This window comes from Cephus cinctus, unplaced genomic scaffold, assembly GCF_000341935.2.
Source record: "Cephus cinctus unplaced genomic scaffold, Ccin1 Ccin1_scaffold0330, whole genome shotgun sequence".
NCBI classification, from domain to species: domain Eukaryota; kingdom Metazoa; phylum Arthropoda; class Insecta; order Hymenoptera; family Cephidae; genus Cephus; species Cephus cinctus.
Genome location: NW_014333027.1, coordinates 2,052,135 through 2,072,821, shown reverse-complemented (window position 1 = coordinate 2,072,821; position 20,687 = coordinate 2,052,135). Strand labels below are relative to the sequence as shown.

The window sequence follows — 20,687 nt, the reverse complement described above, 5'->3', positions numbered from 1 at the left end:
AAGATACATACGTTCCGCGGAAGTGTTATGCCAAGTATTCCCCGATAAATACACACCGGCTATACTTCAGGTACCCCACATTACATATTGAAGCTAGTGCAATGGGTGACATACTTGTCTATTGTTCTCCGCTATTATCAGTCTCTTGGATCTCCTGTTAGGAAAAGATACGCATAAAATAGAAATTTTATTTGGAAAGTGGATCCGTCCTAAGAGTTTAACTTGGTCGTCCAAGTTTATTTGTTTGTCACAGTCGTGAAATATCTAATGATACACTTGTATCTAGCAAGGTGTAAGATTTGAATTCACACATGACAAGACCACACGGCTTTCACATGCAAAAAACTAAACTGGTCTTGAGCGAATTTCACTTATGAACTGTACAAGAAATTCACCGGCCGTCCCCATATTTCTGTAGACTCATTGAAAAATTTCAATGAAAATTTTGGACTATCGAATTTTTTTGCTGAATTTAATGAATTTCAAAGTAGATACATAGATACATTTTGTCAATATTGTGCAACTTGTATAATTGGTCGTCAAGAACGTTTCAATTTACTGATTTTTCTTATTTTCCACGAGATTGAGTAAACACGATAAATATTTGGTCACGAAGAGGATTCTGATTATAGTTAGGGTATCGCCGTGAAACATAAGGAAGAATCTGATCGTCAGGACATAAATTATATCAACCAGAAAATAAAATGCTCACGTCCAAGAAGGGTAGTGACCAATGACAGGGAACGAAAGAGAAAAGAATATTCTTTTTTCTTCAGATCCATCTCAATTGGCTCTGATGGCACTTGGGTTGATAATACAAGAAAGAGGTTCACTGTGGTCAGTGATCTTGAGTTTTTTTTCTTGTCAGTTACGTCAGTCAGAAACTCTATATGTATAAGTGATAATGAGTATTTCTGCTAACTAATGGGTAAGATAAAACGAAGTTACTTATATTTATGGGTTACAATATTTCCCACCCTTCTGGCGAGTCTTACGTAGGAGCTTGTGCTGCTGCTTCTTAAAGGGCTGATGTTACTCAGGTCAAAGTCATTTCCGTGCTGATAATATTCACAGTGGATTAATTTGTTTCGGTTACGTTTTATCGTTGGTGAACATTCGAGAAGATAAGCGGCATCTCTTATTGTCTGGAATGACAATGCTTAACGTAACGTCTTCCGTAAAACCCTCATAACGCGTTTTACGCGATCGCGAACACAAACCAGAAGGTCGGTATTCGGTGTCATGAGACTTTAAAACCATTCTCGAAATTTGGGTTTGGGTCACTCTATATAAACGACAGGCAACCCTAACCCTGGGTTATTATGTTGATGGAATAGACATGTTTTCACATATAGGGTGTGAAAAAAATAAGAATTTACTGACAGTATTGTCTTTAATAATACAACGTAATACATCAAGTGCCTGAGATTTTTTATGTGTAATGCTGCAGTAAAATGTTCGTATTTTGTGCTGTCTTATATGCTATTCACAGAATATTATACTTTGAAAGTGTGTACGTTTTCTGACTGAAAATTGGAATGAAATATTAACATACACAAAATTGTAAAGAAAAGTTGAAAGAAACAAGTGATTTGCAAGAACATCATGAAGGTAAGAAGAGATGAATAGATTAGTGGAATAAAGAAAATACTAAAAAAAATAATATATTCTTGCAGATGATTGATGATACCGGTAACAGAATGAGGTGACATGGATAGAGCATAGGATTACAAGGACTGGTAATAGCAACTAGTGGTGTTGATCAGAAGCGCAACGTTGGTAGTGGCAGTGGGAGGGGGGGGGGTGGTATTTCATCCCCACTAAACTTGACTGGGGCGTTCTCTACGTCCGTGAGATTCAGCAGCACCCACGCCGCTACAGACTTCAGTCGCCGTTGAGACCGCGACACCGCGCAACCTGCCATCCACGACTTTCTTCGGTACCCTATAGCTATACCTGGGATAGCAACTTCTGCAAAGTAGTTAAACTACTTAGCTGTGACGCGTAGTAATTTAGGGGGACAGAATAGAAGAGGAAAACATTGCAGCCTGACGTTTGCTTTGTGCTGGCTCCAAATTATTGAAATTTATATCGATAGTAACCGATATCTAAAACGAAGCCTCAAGTGTCCTTGGAGTATCAGAGGCTTCGCGAGAACATTCCAGAAGGTATTCTTCCTTCTTAGATCAGTAGGGACCTCCTGAAGTGTGAGGATAGACGCGTCAAGTCGTCTCCAGAGGATTTTATACGCAGCTGTCGAAGAGGATCGTTCGTCATATATCTATGTTCAGGATTCGATAAGAGCAACGTACCCTGTACTCAGCTGCTGAGATTCTGTTGGGGATACGAAGTATCTACGCTCTCCGTATCGAAGAGGATTGTAAAGGTGACGGAAGTGATAGCTGGTGGCAAATGCTTCAGTAGTGTGAAAAACGGTTGGATAGAGGTACGCGAGAACATTTTCTCGCGGGGTGAATTCGTCCAAGAAGGGCGACTTCCGGTGGTGAAGGAAGACAGTAGAGGAGGCGAGATCGGGCCCGGATGCTCACAAGGACAGGACGCCGGAAACGCTGCCACGTTGGAAGGGAAAATCTTAACGGCCGTCAACAAATTTCTGACGACATCCCCTTTGGTTAACAAAGTTAAACTACTTATGGTGAGTGACATTTATGTTTTGATATTAAATTAAATTTTTGTTTCACAATGGGCATGTACAACTGCAGTTTACGCGGTGTACATGCACTATATGCTGCGTCTGCATTATCTTAGAAAGATAAAAAGATGTCAGCGAAAGAAATTGCATTCGGTTTGTGACATTTTCATTTATTTTTCTATTGTCAGCCGTAGAGTTTTCTCAGAATGCAATTTTCTCACGTGCAATTGTATTTCGCAAAGATTTTCTTTCACTGCTACACTCCTTGATGCCATTTCATCGGTGCAATGGATTTGTCTTCGTAGGGGGTAAGCTCGCTAGATACGCTGTATCAAAAATAGACTATTGACAATAACATATAAACTGTGCAGACACTTGAAAATTACTTCATTTCCATCTGCCTCTTAAATATTTTCTCACCAATTACTAATCCTCAGATCCTCAACTAGATTTTTCATCACATTCCACTCAGGACATCCTCTTTTCAAAGCTTTCGGTTAAGCAAACCACTGCTTAAGGGCTTGCAACTCTTACAAGCTATATGCAGTCGTGGGTTGCTGCCATTAAAGTCAAACCTTGCAGCAATTGAATTCGTGGTTTTTACTCTATTTCTCAAGTGGGCTCTTACTTACCCTTGTGAAACTTCAACCCAGAAGTATGAACAGGTCTCTTTACCGGTAAGCCTAACGTAATGAAACTTCATTGGTTGTATATAATTGTAATGAGCATTTACGTAGTCTCGAATCTGTACAAAAGATTGTGATCATGGGTATCATTTTTTTTTTGCTTCACAGTCACACAAGGGTCAATGTGCTTGCAAAGGGATGCGTCGAACATTATAGAACGAAAAAAATGATGAGCAAGCAGTTGAATGGACGATGATTAAAATCCAACGATTTATGCGGATTTCGTTAAAAGGATGCCAGCACATCTATAGTCAGAAAAAAAGAAGCTTAGGGGGACGAGTAGGAATATTCACTGAACGATAATGTACATGGCGTAAGCATTTCTCGGTCATGTTTTATAAGATTTCTTTATAATCTGGAAAGCGTGAACTTTTCTGCGTTTAAATTAAGGGTGGCGGCCATTAACATCCCTTATTCTTTGCCATCCCTCTTCACGTGATTCCCTTACACGAAAATAATTTTCACTGCACAATATTGTAGTCAGGCACGTAGTGCGATGTAGGACGGGAAGACCACTATTTTATTAAAAAAAAAAGATGTCATGAGGTTGTAAGTGCTATTAACACGAAAAGCTGTCGTGATCGTATGGATCCGATATTAATGTAAGATCTATGTAATAATACCGATGTAAAGTGTATTATCGAGAATGGGGAACGTCTAAAGTATCGATAAGCCGTCTTCTCGTATATCGGTGACTGAAGTAAAACGGCGGATAGGAGACTTATAGCCTCTGAAGTATAGCGCTAGCAAACGGGGAAGATAACCTGTTAATAAATAAAAATAAACGACATCCACGAGCACGAAAATTAAGTTAAAATGACTGTATTAACGTGCACTTGTTCCCCTTTATGGTCGCTGGAAAATATCTGGTAGGTAAATACGGCGACCCGGAAAACTGGCTGTTTATAACGCGGAGCTACTGAAAATATTTGATAGTACCTATTTACACAGGACATTATATAGAGTTTTATGGTTGTTACTCCCACGTTGTGGGACACCCTGTATGTATTATATATATAACGCAATGGCGTAAAAGGTGTATTCTATTAAACGACGATGGCAAATTATACTCTGAAGACTTGGCGTTATAGAATTGTAACTTTTTCAGACAGATTCAAACGAGAATCTCATTGTTCTTTTTTATTAGTTTCTTCTCTGTCTTGAATTTGTAAAACTTTTCCTCCTATTGTAGCTCTGAATTTTTAACGTTGCAGGAGCGTAACCGACAATACGCAATTGAAAAACTTGACAATAACATTTGTCACTGTAACGTACGCAGAGTCTCACCTGTGCAAACTCAATTTTCGAGTTGCGAGTGTTTCGTTAAGTTTGCGAAGTACTTTCACACCAAATAGAAAAATGACCGAGGCAATTTTCCGCATTGTGAAGAAATTGAAAATGTTTTTGAAACCATCACTTCACACAAAACTCATGGATGGATCAATTATGTAATTGAATTACAATTGGACTAAAAGAAGAATCATCGCAGGCAGTCATCAGTGACGATTTAGAATTACGTCGAGAAGAAATATTAAGGGTTGATAAACGTATTTGATTTATGAGATTTTCTTTTTTACGAGCTACAAGGGTATTACGTAAACGTGAAGAGGTCTTTTTTCTATTAATCATGATCTACAAATGTATGATCATGTAGACACTTCGGGATATTTTTTTTATTTGATTCACTTAGCAAGAAGGACAAAAAAGTTATAAAAGGCTCTTGACTTCTCTAGCCAAAGGAAGTGGATGCTTAATTTTTAATAGCGAACTGCATCGCTTCACCTTAGAGCGCAGCTTGCGGTAAAATACATAAATATTTACACATGTTCTGTAAATTTCCCAAAAATATATATGTATGTTACGTATATCATATAGATATAGTTACGTAAAACTCCACAAAATTAATGAGTTGAGGACAGTGAAATGTGTACGTATTATTCGTCCAATTAGTCGTCTTTATCTACTTGGAAGCCACGTGAGAACCGGAGGGTTGATACAGGAACAAAGAGGGAAATAAACTATAGCGCAAGAACCAAGCATGTATTTTACTTAACTATAATATATTTGTACAATATTTCGCTCGTAATTACGCACTTATTTACATTTCATTATTCTTCCCAGTGTCAACCTCATCTTCGACACCGTTTTTTATATATATTCTCAATACTATTCCCTGGTATTCCCCAATGATACCAATTAAACCGAATCGTCTAGTAAAATCGAGTCGGTCCTAGATAAACTTTTCCTGGGAAAACAACGAATTTTCCTCCAATTTCATGCATGACCTACGCACCCCACTTAGGGTAAATGATTATTGTTTTTTTTTACTTAGTGACTTAATTAAACTCATGAAGTCATAAACACTGAAACGTTTCGCGATTTTGAAGGAGTTGAAATCACAAGATTTTTGCAAGGGTTTGTGCACATGGCAGCCATTTTTATGGGAAACAACACTTAATTTTAAAATAAAAACAGTCGTGATCCTATAAGTCCTATAAGTCATATACTAGAAAGTCACCTAATTGCTATCTCACTGTCTCTCATACTCTTATAATTGTGTACAATGTTTATTATTGTACCGCAGGCGACGAGAAGTTTATTTCTCTATCTTTTCCCTGTGCTAGTCTCTAGGAGAAGGAAAGAGATAGCTGAAATTACAATAGAGCAGGTTGCACGATGCGTCCGGTGATTGTAGGCCAACCGGTGATAGGGATGATAATATGGTTCAGAATCCACAGATGATCACAACGATCGCCATTTGCTGAACCCATTATATTTAGGAAGTTTTTGACTGATACAGTTACTAATCAGGATGACGTTCGGAGCTGAGTCTTTTTAGGTAGGCTAGTGAAGTAGATTTGCAGTCCTGACAGTTCCATTACGACAACTTCACTGCAGGATGATGCAGAGATTTTTGGGATTTTCTTCCTGATACTAAGGGATATCGCAATGATTCCTTAGATCCGGTAAGGACCATGGGGAGCCCAGACAGCTACCAATCACAATGACGTTGGAAGTTGAGCTTTTTAAGGATTGGTTTTTGGTGCTTGGTCGATTTCTGACAGCGCCGTCACAATGACTTTGCTGCAGGATATCTAAAAGGATAGCAGGTTTCCTGATACATAGATGAGACACAATGCTTCCTCAGATGAGCTCCCACAGTTTGCAGTACAATACCGTTCACCGGTGTGCTGGGGAGTGCAGGATAGTTTTTCCTAAATGATTTTATAGATTATCATTCTCAAGATTTTAATGCTCTTTGTCGTCTTTTGATGTGCACTTGTCGTCCTGACTGATTTGGTTCGATGACGAATCCGACTGCGAATCTAAGGAATTCCTGTCGAGGAAGACGCTGCGTATATCCTCGGGGGGAATACGTTATTTTTAGTGGGGTCAACGATTTTGTTATCTCGCCGTGTTAACGTAGAACTTTGATTTGATATTTTAATTTGACTAATAGGATTAGCGGTTTCTTCAAGTACCGGCTTCCTGGTGCTTCTACTGTATTTGTGGAGTTTTCTTTGTTTTCCAGGCGCATGACTTTTTCAATTCTTGGCAAACTTAAGGTAATATTCTTTAATGCCATGTCCTCATGATTGTCGCTAAGACTGATTTCAAGAGAAGTATATAATATTAGGGATTTGAAGGTCCTATTCTCCATTTTATTTATCCTTGCAGCTGTGAGAGGTCGATAGAAGATTTGAGGAGTTCTCTCAGATACTATTATACATATTTACAGTGCGCTGTGAGGCTCTTGACGTATCCGTCGTAGAGAATAGGTGGTTGGAAAGGAAAAAGGATAGAGGATAGGAAGGTATAAGAGAGGAAGGTCACAATACATATATCTATAAAGATTAGTATTTAAGTCCCAACATACCTAAGAATAATCATGAACTCTAGCAATTTTATCGACCCTCTTCGCTGTTGGTATACATATACGCTTGTTCGTTCTATGCTCCAGTAGTCATGTATACGGGAAGAGTAAAGGGAAATTGATTTCACTCATTTATCTTTTTCTCTATCGTTTGTGAAATTGTATGTGGTAAATGAGCTGAATACCACTTTCGTACAGTTACCGCTAAATATGTTTCGCGGGCTAACAAACACTCAACAATGCATATGTAAACATATAATACACATGCCTTTAGGCAGGTAAATGACTTTTCGAAATACAATTGTGGTACTTCTGCATTAAAGTGAAGTTTAGTGCGCTCTTCTGTACCTTAAGGATTTTAATAGTTTTTCATAGACTCCATTGTAGTGTACGTACTGTAGAATGTAGTTTAAGCATAGCATCTAATTATGATTGAAATATCCCGTACGTGAATTTATATAGGACATAAGACCTGCATTAGTTCTTTAAGGATTGACTTAAGTATCCTCATCAGGTCGTTACGATAATAATGTCGAGTTGCTTTTGTTTGCAGCATATATCTAGGTGTGTATAGTACTACTGGTATAAGTGTTACAAGGAGGATCATGTCAGGAGCTAACACCGCGTAGAAAGCATCTACGTTTATCTCTAACAATTGTCCCGAATAGGAGACGCGGATGACTCCCTTCGCTGTTATATATATTTGAAGTACTCCATAAATACGTCAAAGGGCCGTGTAAAAGTTGTGGTGGGCAAGTATATCATACATGGGACACTATAAAGTTTAATTTATACTCTGTTGATGTTATGTAACTATCTATATACTTGTTGCAATATAGGCGTTTCACAGGTTTCAATATTGACACCTAAGAAAGGAAATTGTACATGTTGAAATCGTTATGGGTAATGACAATTGGAAGACGTGTACGAAGTGTCCCATTTGTTCGGAAAGTACTTTTCTGTAGTGTCTACTTACTTATATTGACTATATATAATGGAACAAGGATAATGAGTATGAAATGGAACTTGTGATTGCCAAAGCTATACACTGGGATACCTTCAGGTTGTATCTAATGTATAAGGGTCTTACATTGACTTAGGGGTATTGCCGGTAGCATTGAGAGTTGTAGATTGGGGTTAGAAATATTTTAGAAGATACTTTGTATAATATATAGGTCTGTAGTTTGTACTGTCCTACTGTACTAGTCTCAGAAATTGGTCCAGACGCTGGTACAAATCGATTCCCTGAACCTCACAAAAGCTTAAAGCTCCGTCCGAGGAGCTTATAAAGAGTAGATCCCAATGGAACTTGGGTTTCTAATACGGTGTTACGTGTGTAATACGTTTTAGATGTAGGAAAGTATGGAATATATCTGAGTCCATTTTGTACTATTATTACTGTAAGTGTAACAGGGAATTGTTTTTAAAGAATAGTTTATACCGTTATAGGGATAAATGCTTGAATGGTGGTTTTAATTGCTACTCACAATCAGACAATAGGACGATGATGATCATCTGGTTCTGGGTGGTAAGGAACTCACGTTTTTGACACTTTGTCAGTGGCTTGAAATATTTAACGAGGAAAATTTAGGTGGCCTGAATACGTGCGGTATGCTCTATAAAATTTTTATTCTTTTGTTCAGGCGTGTGAGCTTCTCCAACTTCCGGTTTGGTCCAATTCTTAGCTCCCTGGAGATATCGTCGGAACTTTTGGAATTTTTACAAACGATGGAAGTGGAAGAGGCAGGGGATTTTCAAGAGATGAAAATCTTTTTGGACGAGGAACATGTTAACTAGTGTCCAGTCTATTCTATTGTCAACAATAGAATTCCATTTCGTGATTTCATCAGACTACATAGTTACATGGGATATTCAATTCCGCACTGGACCACTGCCAGCAGATTATATAAATGTATACTGCGAAACTGAATTCGCTTCGCTATGATGGAGGGAGGTTATACGTATTACGTAAATAAGTTCAAATATCGTTAGCTTCTGTAAAAGTCCATCAGTTATTAGATATCGTCTATCATTATCTATAGTAACCAATTGTAAATTGGATACAATCTCGTTAGCTTTCTTGATAAACAAAAATTATTGTTATCGAAGTGATAAATGTGACTGTTGATGACTGTTGGTATTAGAGAGCGTGGGCATCTCTCATAGTCTCCCCCTTAATTCGTTATTAATGAAGTGTCTGTACGTACTGTTTACAAATTGATCTACGGTCTGAACCAATTTTAATTGGCCAGGAAATTTTAATTGAACACTCTAAAGTCCCCTATTGTTTCTTTTTAAATTTCTGGCTGTTGTAGGCACGCGCGGGTAAAGTATATGGGTTTAAGTAGGTTGATTTGGTCAAATCAAATATCAAAACTGAGTTGGATATTAGGGCTGTTTCTGGTCAGCCTGAATGGTCGTTCACTCCGCTGACCTCTTGTACGTCTCCAATTAAGGACCAATCCCCTTGCTTTAGCCTTCTGGGCAAACGAGTTGGTCTACGGGACTTCTTGTGAGATTAGCAATGATCAGTATTCAGGATATGTTAGATACTAGAGAGACTCTGTGAGGTGCTGCAGAAGAGCCCAGAAGCGCTCGGGAAGGATGTTGGGAAGATGAAGTAGCTGGCTAAACGAACTATTGGATCATCTTCTAAACTTCAAAGGTCAAAGGTTAATCGTGAATAGATCGATCAATTCATCTTTGATCCCTGTAACCTGATATGAATTAACGATAGAGTTTTCTTTTAAATTTTTTAAGTTCCTTTTATGAGCCGTTACTCTTATACGTTCTATGTATATACTGTACTTTTTATAGTGCTTTACTTCTTATGTATATGTACTAGAACTACTTTGAGTTTCTTAGAGTTTCTTAGGAAAAAATGTGTATTTAATATTAGCTGATTTTTGAGAAACATTAAATTTCTATTTTATTCTTGAAAACGTAAATTCTTAATTACGGTGATATTGAAAATTAAAAGTTCTCGACGGTCTTCCGGTTATAAATGTTTGTCATGAGGTCAGGTTTGATTTGCGGTTTCTTGGTGACACTCACCGGTCCTGACACCATTTAAGCCGATGCTGCGAGCCAATTTCCGGTGCTCTTTGACCCTGGTTTTACGGCTCAGGCACGAGAGATAAATTGTCAGCTTTGAAGTACGACTTGTTTGATCAGAAATTGAATTTTGACAAATTTTTTACTTAGGCATTTCATACCTAGTTCTTTATGAGTATCTAGATGATAGACTAAATATGTTATATTCACATACAATGTGATATATATATGATATACAGATACAATATGCTACATTTATATATGTTAAGAAAGGCATAAAAAAGCTTATACACTGTTTATTCCTTCAATCGTACACTCGTGGAAAAGATAGTATCTCATGAAAATACATGTAAAAATAGGAATGCTATTTGTTTCTGAATTTTCATTAAAAAGATAGCTTTGCGCAGATCACTTTGAAGAAAGTTTACAGCAGGATTCAATATCGTATTGAACTGGAAAATCGGAAATTTCGGTTCAGCGACAGAAAAGACTAAAGGAATATCACATTTTTGCAAAACGAATCCTTTTGAGTCACAGGATACTCTACTGGAAACGATGACTGTAATAAATTCCACTCTGTGTTACAAAGTTATTTATTTTATCTCGGTAATACAGAAAAATCGAATCAACGCGTGTTTAAATAATACAGCTTGCGGTATCATGATCCAAGAGAAATGCAAAAAGGAGGAAATATAATATTATACTTTATACGATGGTGCACAAATCCATCAAGTAAAGGTCCTCTCTTACATAAATAATTATTTGGATAATTTGCACCTGAAGTACAAATTGCCTCTTATATCCATCTAAATAAGAGGGAGACCGAACCCAGCACGCTGTAATTATCGAAGAAAGGTAAATCGTATAAAATACGCTTATAAAGAGAAACGAATGTGCAGTGCTTCAGCTTCATTTCCATATTCATTGGCTCTTTGAAGAGAGTGACCAGTTTGCGTAATATATTGGACGTACGTATGCATATATGTGCGAGGGGAATAAAGCTGAAAGGGAGAAGAGGCAAAGGATCCTCAAAATCAACGTGAGCTGCGGAAACGAAATTCTACATTGAGAAATATCTACTTGACATAGAGTTTCAGAGAGTCAAAAAGATCAAACACTAAGGAAGTCTATATACGTATTATAGTAGTGATCTGAAAAAAAAAATCAATGGCCGAACGGATCAACCAACGGGACATTTTGTCCCAACCGGAACAGGAAATTGTCGACTGCTAATCTTCGAGAAGGGAAGGTATCACACTGAATCGCTCCGTCTGAACATGGTACGATGCATCAGATATCGAGTAAAAAGAACGAGTCAGCTTTGGTAATAAGAAGAATGGAGAGAGAAAAAAAGATGGCAGACTTCCTGATCATCCTTAACGATCCCTAATCTAAGGGACATCAGATAGACTACTACATGGCTCTGGACTAACCCTAATTTTTTTTCACTTCATCTTCTCAATAATTCTTGCGGCTGTCCGTATAGAAGGGGCAGGCGCGGTTTGTTCGAGGGATGCTGTAAGGTTCCTAAATAACCAGCTCCCATCCTCAAATGATGTATTAACCCTTCAACGGCAATAAGCTCGCTAATTAAGGTGCATCGTCCCGTAGGAACGATTAATCATTGCTGCTGGGTGAACCACAATGGCGTCGGACTTTGACACAGTCAGCCGTCGGCAAGCCGTGATATTATTCTCGCGATTTTTGCAAAGTACGAATTTCTTTCTGGTCCACTGCTACTCGCAGGCTCCCTTGGCCAGATCAGTGACTCTAATGAAAAAAAGGAACCTTCTTCCAAATGGTAACTCGCATAGCTACTCCCTATACTTTTTAACCCTTTCCGGCACAGCGGGTCTCCCAGGACCCACCTTTTCTTACACAGTTTTTCGACGTTTTAAAGTATTTTTGATACTATTTACTCCGGGTTTTTTGTAATTTTGGGATCTCGACACGTTATAGAACCATAATTTACGTAACAATTATTTATATTTAGTGTTAATTTGTTTATGGAAATAAACAAATACCGAAAAAACACCTTTTTTTTAAAAAAATTCATTTCTGAAAAAACTTTTCATTGAATATCCACAATATTTCTGGTGTAGGGGTTTTCGGGGTCACTGATTACGATTCCACAGTCAGATTTTAAAAATTCAAGATGGCGGATTAAATATGGCGGATAATTGATAAAAAAAGCTGACATTTTTATGAAAATTTTCATTGAATCTTCACAATATTTCTGATATAGGGGTTTTTGGGATCGCTGATTACGAATCCATGCTCAAATTTACAATATTCAAAATGGCGAATTCAATATCGGGGATAATTCATGAAAAAAACTGATACTTGAAAAAAAAACCAATGAAAAATTTTATTGAATCAATAGAATGTTTACAGCCACAAAGAAACTGTTTTTCCAAATATCACGCATAAAAAATAATAAATAAAACAACAAAAAAATAAAAAAAAATAAATAAAAAAAATTTTTAAAAACAATGGAGACTATAACCGCCACGTCCTCGTTCGTGTCTCCGGGTTCGGCAAAGAGCGGCATTTTTTTTACAAAAATAAAAAATATGATGTATGATAGCAGATTCAATTTCAGTGACTCTAAAAAGCCCCCGAGTATTCATTTCTATCCAAAAGTATGTTATTTTTAGGATTTTCATGCGCCATCTTGGATTTGAAAAAATCAAAATCTCGTTAGCAGATTCGTACTCAGCGACCCCAAAAACCCCCGAGTAAGAAATTTCAAGCCAGAATAGCCAATAGAAAAATGTATGCCGGAAAGGGTTAAATACATTGTTTCCTCTCTGATTCATCCACACGATTAATTAGTATTCTAGTACCGATGTTTTATACAAACTTAATATATTGTATAATCGTTACAGTCCCTTACAAAATATTCTGGCACGTAAATATCTATATACGTCACAGTAATTATAGTATTTATAGTTCTTAGATAAGCATCGGCGATACTTTAATAATGTAGGATTTCTAAGAAAAATTGTACTTTACTAAAGATACTCGAATATCCTGTTTATATTCACACTGAAAGTATCTTCAGCTGTGATTTTATCGGTCTTACATGAGAATTCAGCTCACGTAAACTTGTGACCACGTTGCTTCTGATTTCTGCAAGTTAGCAAACTTGACCTATTATCAAACGAACTTGGCGAAGAGTCACGTGTGTACCAACATAACATTTACCTGGAGTACGATTCGAGATAGTTTAATTCTCAGCGAGACTAGCTATTGGTAGAATTTTATTTAGATGACTGTATCCACTATTATTATGAGTCCCAGTAAGATTTTTAGTATGCGAATACATGATTCTTCAGTATAAAACATAACAGTCTTTTAGAATTCATGGCATTAGGATACACGAGTTCATGTAACAACTGATAAATACAAATACATAATCGATTTTTAGTATGCGAATACATGATTCTTCAGGATAGATCATAACAGTCCTTCAGAATGAATAGCGTTAAGACACACGAGTTCATGTAATAACTCATAAATACAAGTAGATAATCGATTTTTAGTATGCGAGTGCATGATCCTTCGGTATAGAAATAACAGTCCTTCAGAACGAATAGCATTATGATACACGAGTTCATGTAATAGCTAATAAATACAAGTACATAATAAGTAATAGAAATGAAGGAAAAATAATTAATAGTTTAGGTATTACATGGGATACTAGTCTGCATAGAGACATCAATACGAAAGAGTTAAGCAATTTCTGAACTTAAATAAAATAAAGTCTACTTCTAGTTTTAAAGTTATTGTAGCCATCCTTTTAACTTGGATGTTCGCTAATCTTCTATATCTAAAGGCAGTTAGTTTACCAACTTATAAACAATATTAATCGATTATATAATAAGATTGACTTTGTCAATGATTATTACTCTCAAACGATTTGGCCATTATGGGTTTTATCGAGTGGCAGGTAAACCTTTTTAAATTTATAAGCGTATAGCGTCTCTGTACTCGATTAATTATAGTTTTTTAATTTAATGTCTTTTGTATTACTTTATCTTATCTCACAGCGTACATAGGCATATTGTAATCTTGTTCGAGCCTATCGTCATTTTCATTGACGTAACTTTGTATTCGTGACGCGTAGTTCGCGCTATCTCGATTTGCAGTTTCTGATTTTCTGAAAATGCTTCTCACTCCGTTGGCCATTCGTATGCATGGTGTTCAGTTCCTACACGATCCTGGCGACAGATTGGTACGCTGGGCATTGTACGAGGCCTAGGGGAGCAGACATATTTCCTCGTGACGGAAACGAAAGGAAAAGTTCGTGAACCGAATGTCGTGAAGGAAACAAGTATTCATGAAGTTGTTGATTCTGGTAATGGGAACCGCATAGTTATGCTTAGGTATTTTTAACACCCGACCTGTTCGCCTGCGTAACTTGCTGGAGCAGAAGTCACATTTCTAAGTCACATAAGATTTCGCTTGTGCGAGTTTGAAATAATTCTTTTGTAAATTCCTTGTGCATAGGAAGCGCCAAAGTTTTATTTATTTACTAGAGAATATTTATCAGAGAAATTAAAGACTCGAGTATTGAGTTTAGTAGAAGAAATTTCTTTTACAGTCATAAGGTGGATGTTGCACAAATTTCAGTTATAATTTTTCACATACTTTTTCTCTACTATTACCGCTCTATTACAGTTGTATGTCTGATTCTATGCTCAAACGTTTTCGCTAGTTCAATGATATTTATACTTTTTGATTCGTACCGCTTTTCACGTGTAACAAATGATTCGACTCGACAGAAAGATCCAGCCTGTGTAAAAAGGCACTCCGTGTATTAGATAAATCTATGAAAGTACAGGAAAGTGTTTCATGAAAAATTGTAAAATTATTTTAACCCCCAGAAGGCGTAGAAGACATCTTGACGTTATACATAGTCAGTACCAAGTATCTCATGAATGGTGTTTAACGCGCGGTGAAATTCCCTTAAATTTTGGAAAGTTTACAGCATTTATTAATTTTGATTTATGCGATACTTGGGCACTTTTCAAACTGTTCTGTTCCACCTGTTTATACTTGGCCCCACACCTTTAATGCTTCCTACGTATTTTCACCTTGCGCCATAATAAATCATAATCTGCAATATTAATCGAGTTACCACTAATTCATTCTGACTTTACATAGATACGTTTATTTCATACAGTAACCATTCAGTGATTAATTATATAAGTACCTGAAATTAGTCTTATACATAGGGAACACCTGCAAGTATGAGCTACTTAATTTTATTCAGAATTCCTGAAGATCAGGTGGCACTCAGTTATTAAAAATTCTTCTTGCTTAATAGGAACTTTGGTCTGGCACGTTAATATCATCAGAATACACGTTGAAGAAAATTTCAATTTCAACGGTCTTACTGTAACGTATAAAAAGGTAGAAAGCCTCAGAAATAGGCTGTACTAATTTATGGGATTGTTAACCCAACCCTTTTCAAATACGAAAAGGTCCACGGACTCATTTCCTCAGTGTCCACCTAAAAAACACAGTTTTTCTTGGTCTTCTCAAGGACTCCAGTTACCTAGTATCCAGGAAGTTCCACGACAAGGATACACCCAGGCTTCCTGAGGCGGTTAAACTACCCAAGTCAAGGCGGATGCGGCAGGGTTTTCTCATGCAAAAAACAGGAACAGGATAATGGGCTAGTATTTTGCATCGGTGAGCAACAACCGAGCGTATCCAAGATTTCCACGTGCAAGAAATTCGCGTTATCCGATATATAACTCCAAGGCCAGCATCGGAGAATATGAATGACGTCTTTGGAAATTATATCAGCAAAGTAATCCAGGATAGTGAATTACGACGATGACGATGTCCACCACGATGTAAATATTAAAGAAAATATCTCTAAGGAGTATATTAGACAAAGGAGGAAAAAAAATTTAACAGGTTGGAGGTAACGCATAAGGAAAGCAAGAGACCTGATTCAAGGCCTTAGATTAAAGTGCTTTCGTTTATCAAAATGCATTTGTACAATTGATCTTCATTCTTTTGTATTTATTGTAGGAGAAGATGCTTTCGTTACCAAGTCGCAGCATCCATTAGTAAAGTTCCATGAATACAGAGATATATTGTAGGTTCAGGCGTTGTTGGATATAGATGCGTTTAGAGAGCAGCACAAGCAAGGAAGAAATGTAGCTCTGAATATTTAATGTCTAAGATATGTGAATCAACAACCTTTTAATCATCGTGCTTTACGGTACGAGTAATTAGGTGACATTCCTTTGACACCCGATGCGACAGATGATACTTACTCTTTTGTATTCCTTATACTCTGGCTTTACTCGTCAATTAATATAATTACTAGACTGGTACTCGACGGATGAACCAGCTAAATCTTTGTTTAATTGGTGTTAGCTAAAGAGGATCCTCTGGTTACTTACAGGTTTTTATGCCGAATCGAGCTGACAAAGGGGATCTCTCCATTTTTCAAGATGCTTCACTTTGGAGAGACGAACTACTTTTTCTTCTTATAACTTTCTGTCCCATTCGACTTACCAAGTAGCGACGTCGTCCCTAATCTTTTCGGACGGCTAAACCCTGCTTTGGACAACTAACCGAGTCGCAGGATTTAGTAGATTTTTCACATGGAGAATTGAGCTTTATGTCTGCTAACTGTCTAGTTGTATTACAAGATCAAGAGAATAATCTTTTATTTTGAATGGTATCAAAAGCTATATAAAGTCAATGCAATTAAGTTATCTCTGTATACATTTGCAGATTTGTCATCTTGTACACCTGTTGGAAATTTATCTGAACTTTCCTACCAAAATGGAAACTCTTGGGAACTCGTAACGTCGGAAATTTTCATCGGCAATCTATTCGAACCGCACAGCTTAGCGGTCCTTACATTATGCTGTGTACTTAGAATGCACGGTAAATGCTTTACGATTTTGCGATTTGCAACGCCGACGGGAAAACTTTTAAGCATTTTGCGTAATTCGTCTTCATTATTTGTCGCTTACGATTTTGGTACTGAGCCTAACGCGACAATCGCTCCATGTGAATCTGGCATTAATGGCACGATACCCATGATCAATTCCAATCTCGAGCTTTGGTTTATACGTTGTAGAGAGAAGAGAAGATTTAGGGTACTCTACAATACAGGACTCACCTGAAATTATTCTATTATAAAGTTAATTATGCCAACTTTGAGTATCGTAATAGAGAGAAAACAAGGTGTCAATCAACGCTCCTGATTAATGATTCAAAGGGATATAATTTATTATACATAATCATTATAATGGACGTAACAAAAACGTTAAAGGAGGCAGTTTGTATACGGCATTGCATATGACTACCCATAATATTTCAAACTCTATGTCCAACTTTCACTTAGTTTACTAAATACACTATTGGAGTACTACACCCTATGTTTACAAAAAGTTATTACTAATAATTTGTCTTAAAAGCAAGCATTATTTTAAAGATAAAATACACAATAAATGTATATGTCAGTTTTGTGTTAGGCAGACTTCACAGGTTAAATGGGATCTCTTTCTCACGATTTTTTCCCAATGCTTTACAATTCGTCTTCATTCTTTCGTATTCAGCGAAGCAAAAACTTTTAGAACGATTTTCCTATCGACGTGAGAACGATGACTTTTTTCTTTTTTTCTTTTTAATTTCTTTCACCACCCTGGCAAATAATCCCGGTGAAAAAGGAAACAGCGCAGGAAAATCATAGGTATTTTTTTTTGGAACTTTTTACGTCCGTCTGCGAAACGCTTCAAGTAACAGACGATCGAAACACTTTTTGAATTTTGTAGAAAACGTTTCCATGGAGTGAAGCCGTTCCTAGGGCTCTCACTAAGAATGTATACGTGTGCACGTAACGTGTACATTCTTCGTACTCCTATCTATTTACTAGAGGCACGTGAGCACATAAGCTAGAACGTGAATAAGATATGTAACGATATACATATCTATAGAGTATATACTATATAGCTGTCGTAAAAGTTGTGAAAAAAGATTTATCACAGTATAAAACCACAAAGTCGCTTACTATTCCTTAAAGTACACAGTACGTAAAGAGTTGTTCATCTCATTCTGTGAATATAACAAAATCTTTAGGACTTATTAACGAAGTTTAATCAAGGAAGTACTTGATACTGTTCAATTTAGGTTTAACAGGGAGGAAGACTAGTACTTGTGGCTGTTAGAATTTTCTCAGGGAATGCCTCGGAAATATCCTTCAGTTTCGCCGTTAAGATCCGTAGACAGTAAAAGGATCTTATTATCGAGAATAAAGCCTGGATCTGGATCAGAAGCTGAACCTGAAAATATGATTTCTTTTTCGCCTCACTTCAAGATCACAGCATTAAACATATCTGAAGTTGCCTTTGGTATTGAAAAAAAAGTGAAATTTCTTTATAAAATTAAAATAAGAAATCGTTTTGATATACCTGGAAGAAATTTTATAAGGTTATTCAAATCCAGGTCCACGTAGGTAGGGTATCGTGGCACCAATATCGATCGAATATTCATACTTACTAGCAAAGTCCTCGTTCATATTTACACGGTGCGCAAATTCGAAGATAAAATCCGTTTAAATCCAGGAAAACCCACGATTCCCCTTCATTGTCCTACAAGGGATTTTTGTTATCCTTAGCGTCAGGATCATCCTTTCACCCTGGTATCCCCTTTCGTCATCCAACACAGTTCCAGGCTTTCTCTCGTTCTGCATATTTTCTTCTTACCCAAATGGCGTCTCCCACCTCCATACCTTATCCCAGGCTTCTTTTCATATTTCATCGTCCCAGCCGGTGCGTCGCGACGCCCTCGAGAATCCCTGTAATTATTTAAATACACGATTCCCAACAGCGTCCCTTTATCTCGCGTCAATTCTAAATCAACCTTTTATACAGCTGCTATACCTATATCTATCTCCTTGTGCAAGGATAACCATAGGCGTTCTTTGCGTACAGGTTGTTTCACTTTAGAATCGCAGCAAAATTCAAACCCATTTTGGGTCCTGTTAAGCGAGCTCTTTAGCAATCTTTTCAAATGTAGAATGCAGGACGTCCTTCTCTCCATACTGAGCGGCTCGGACGTCGCGGCGTTGTGGCTTCTGGACCAGGCCGATCAAGCACGAATGTGAAAGGGACGCGGATATCAGTTAACGTAGCTTCGTTTCGGCTGCTTTTTTTTACTTTCTATTTCTTCTCTTTTTTCTTTCTCTTCCGTAGATTCTTACTTTTGTCAACGAATCGACGATACCTTCTTAGCCTTTTTATATACTTTTTATCTGATTATCTTGCCAGTTCTTGACTGCTGACTTCTCAATGGTCCGTCCCCTGGGCACAGGATTACACAGGGTTTTGAAGAAACCGGGAAACTAGCAATAAACCTAATACTGCAGGGCATTGTATATCCTTATTCTTCTCGGCTGGATTAATATTGTTAGAAGCGAATGAGTGTGTAGCACAAAGACAATAGCCATACTTTTCTGAGATAAGCCAATAAAATGTTGTAACGATAATCCTCCACTGTTTTCTTTCCATCCGACTCCGTTGACTTCGACCCCCTAGTGAACATTATTCTCACCCCTATCACGTATCTGGTATGATACCCGTAGAAAGTAAATTCTCGTGAATTCCCATCGGCAGCATCAAACCAATATACCTTGTAGATCCAGGGTCAAAGTTTACGAAGGAAAAGGAACCGTTCATTCAGTAGCGGTGTCTGTTTTATTAAAAGCTTAGCTTAGGCATTCCTGGGGTGACCTGCGAGGAATGTTTTTTTTATATATTTTTATTCTCATTCCAATTCAGGGACAATTGACAGCCGAATGTTATGGAGAGGCGACAGCAATGGTAATAGCGTCGAGGATTATGAGAGAAAATAATTTAATTGGACAAGGAATATTGACGTTTATCTTTCTTATTAATTGTTCAAATAAGTTTTAATGTAAAATTCATGAATTTCTCTTTCAGGAAAAATATTAAATCACCCAAGGCTCTCAATATCGCGAATACCATTGGAAACAATTGTTTTCTCAAAGAGCTGCAACACTCGATAGCTACTCCGTTACCAATTTCACTGAAAACCTTTAGCCAAATTTAAACTGCTTGATGAACATTCTCTCGGACCTGCTGAACCAATATCGTTTTGCGCATCCCTGAACATTCCTCGATACTATTGGTTATGGCTACCAGTTTAATTACCAATGCCACTCAGCAGCCTCGAAAACTTCACGAATGACTCTCAACCCATTGATGGCGAACCAACCCCTGTCCTTAGGGTCACAAGGGGGACATGAATTTGTCAAGTTGCTCGAATGCCGTTCGAATTCGATTATCTTCCTTGTTGATTTGTCCGAGTCGATTTAAAAATTCCTTTCGGAATTTTAACTCAAAATTGTTTCAACTGAGAGATA

The 20,687-nt window shown here is 37.3% G+C and overlaps 1 protein-coding gene across 3 annotated transcripts in view; it reads left to right on the top strand.

The window, feature by feature from the left end:
• The first annotated feature begins 1,860 nt into the window (after nt 1-1,860).
• LOC107266866 (calmodulin-beta) overlaps nt 1,861-20,687 on the top strand; it is a 45,249-nt gene continuing 26,422 nt past the window's right edge. Inside the window, exons 1-4 of one of the 3 annotated variants that reach the window (XM_025083850.1) lie at nt 1,861-2,656; nt 2,842-2,961; nt 3,091-3,330; nt 3,448-3,652. Coding sequence is in view for 1 of the 3 variants with exons in the window: in XM_025083849.1 (XP_024939617.1) it covers nt 2,654-2,656 (3 nt within the window). In the remaining 2 variants the exon portion in view is untranslated. The remainder of the gene's footprint in view (nt 2,657-2,841; nt 2,962-3,090; nt 3,331-3,447; nt 3,653-20,687) is intronic. The other 2 variants (XM_025083851.1, XM_025083849.1) reach the window with 2 other exon arrangements.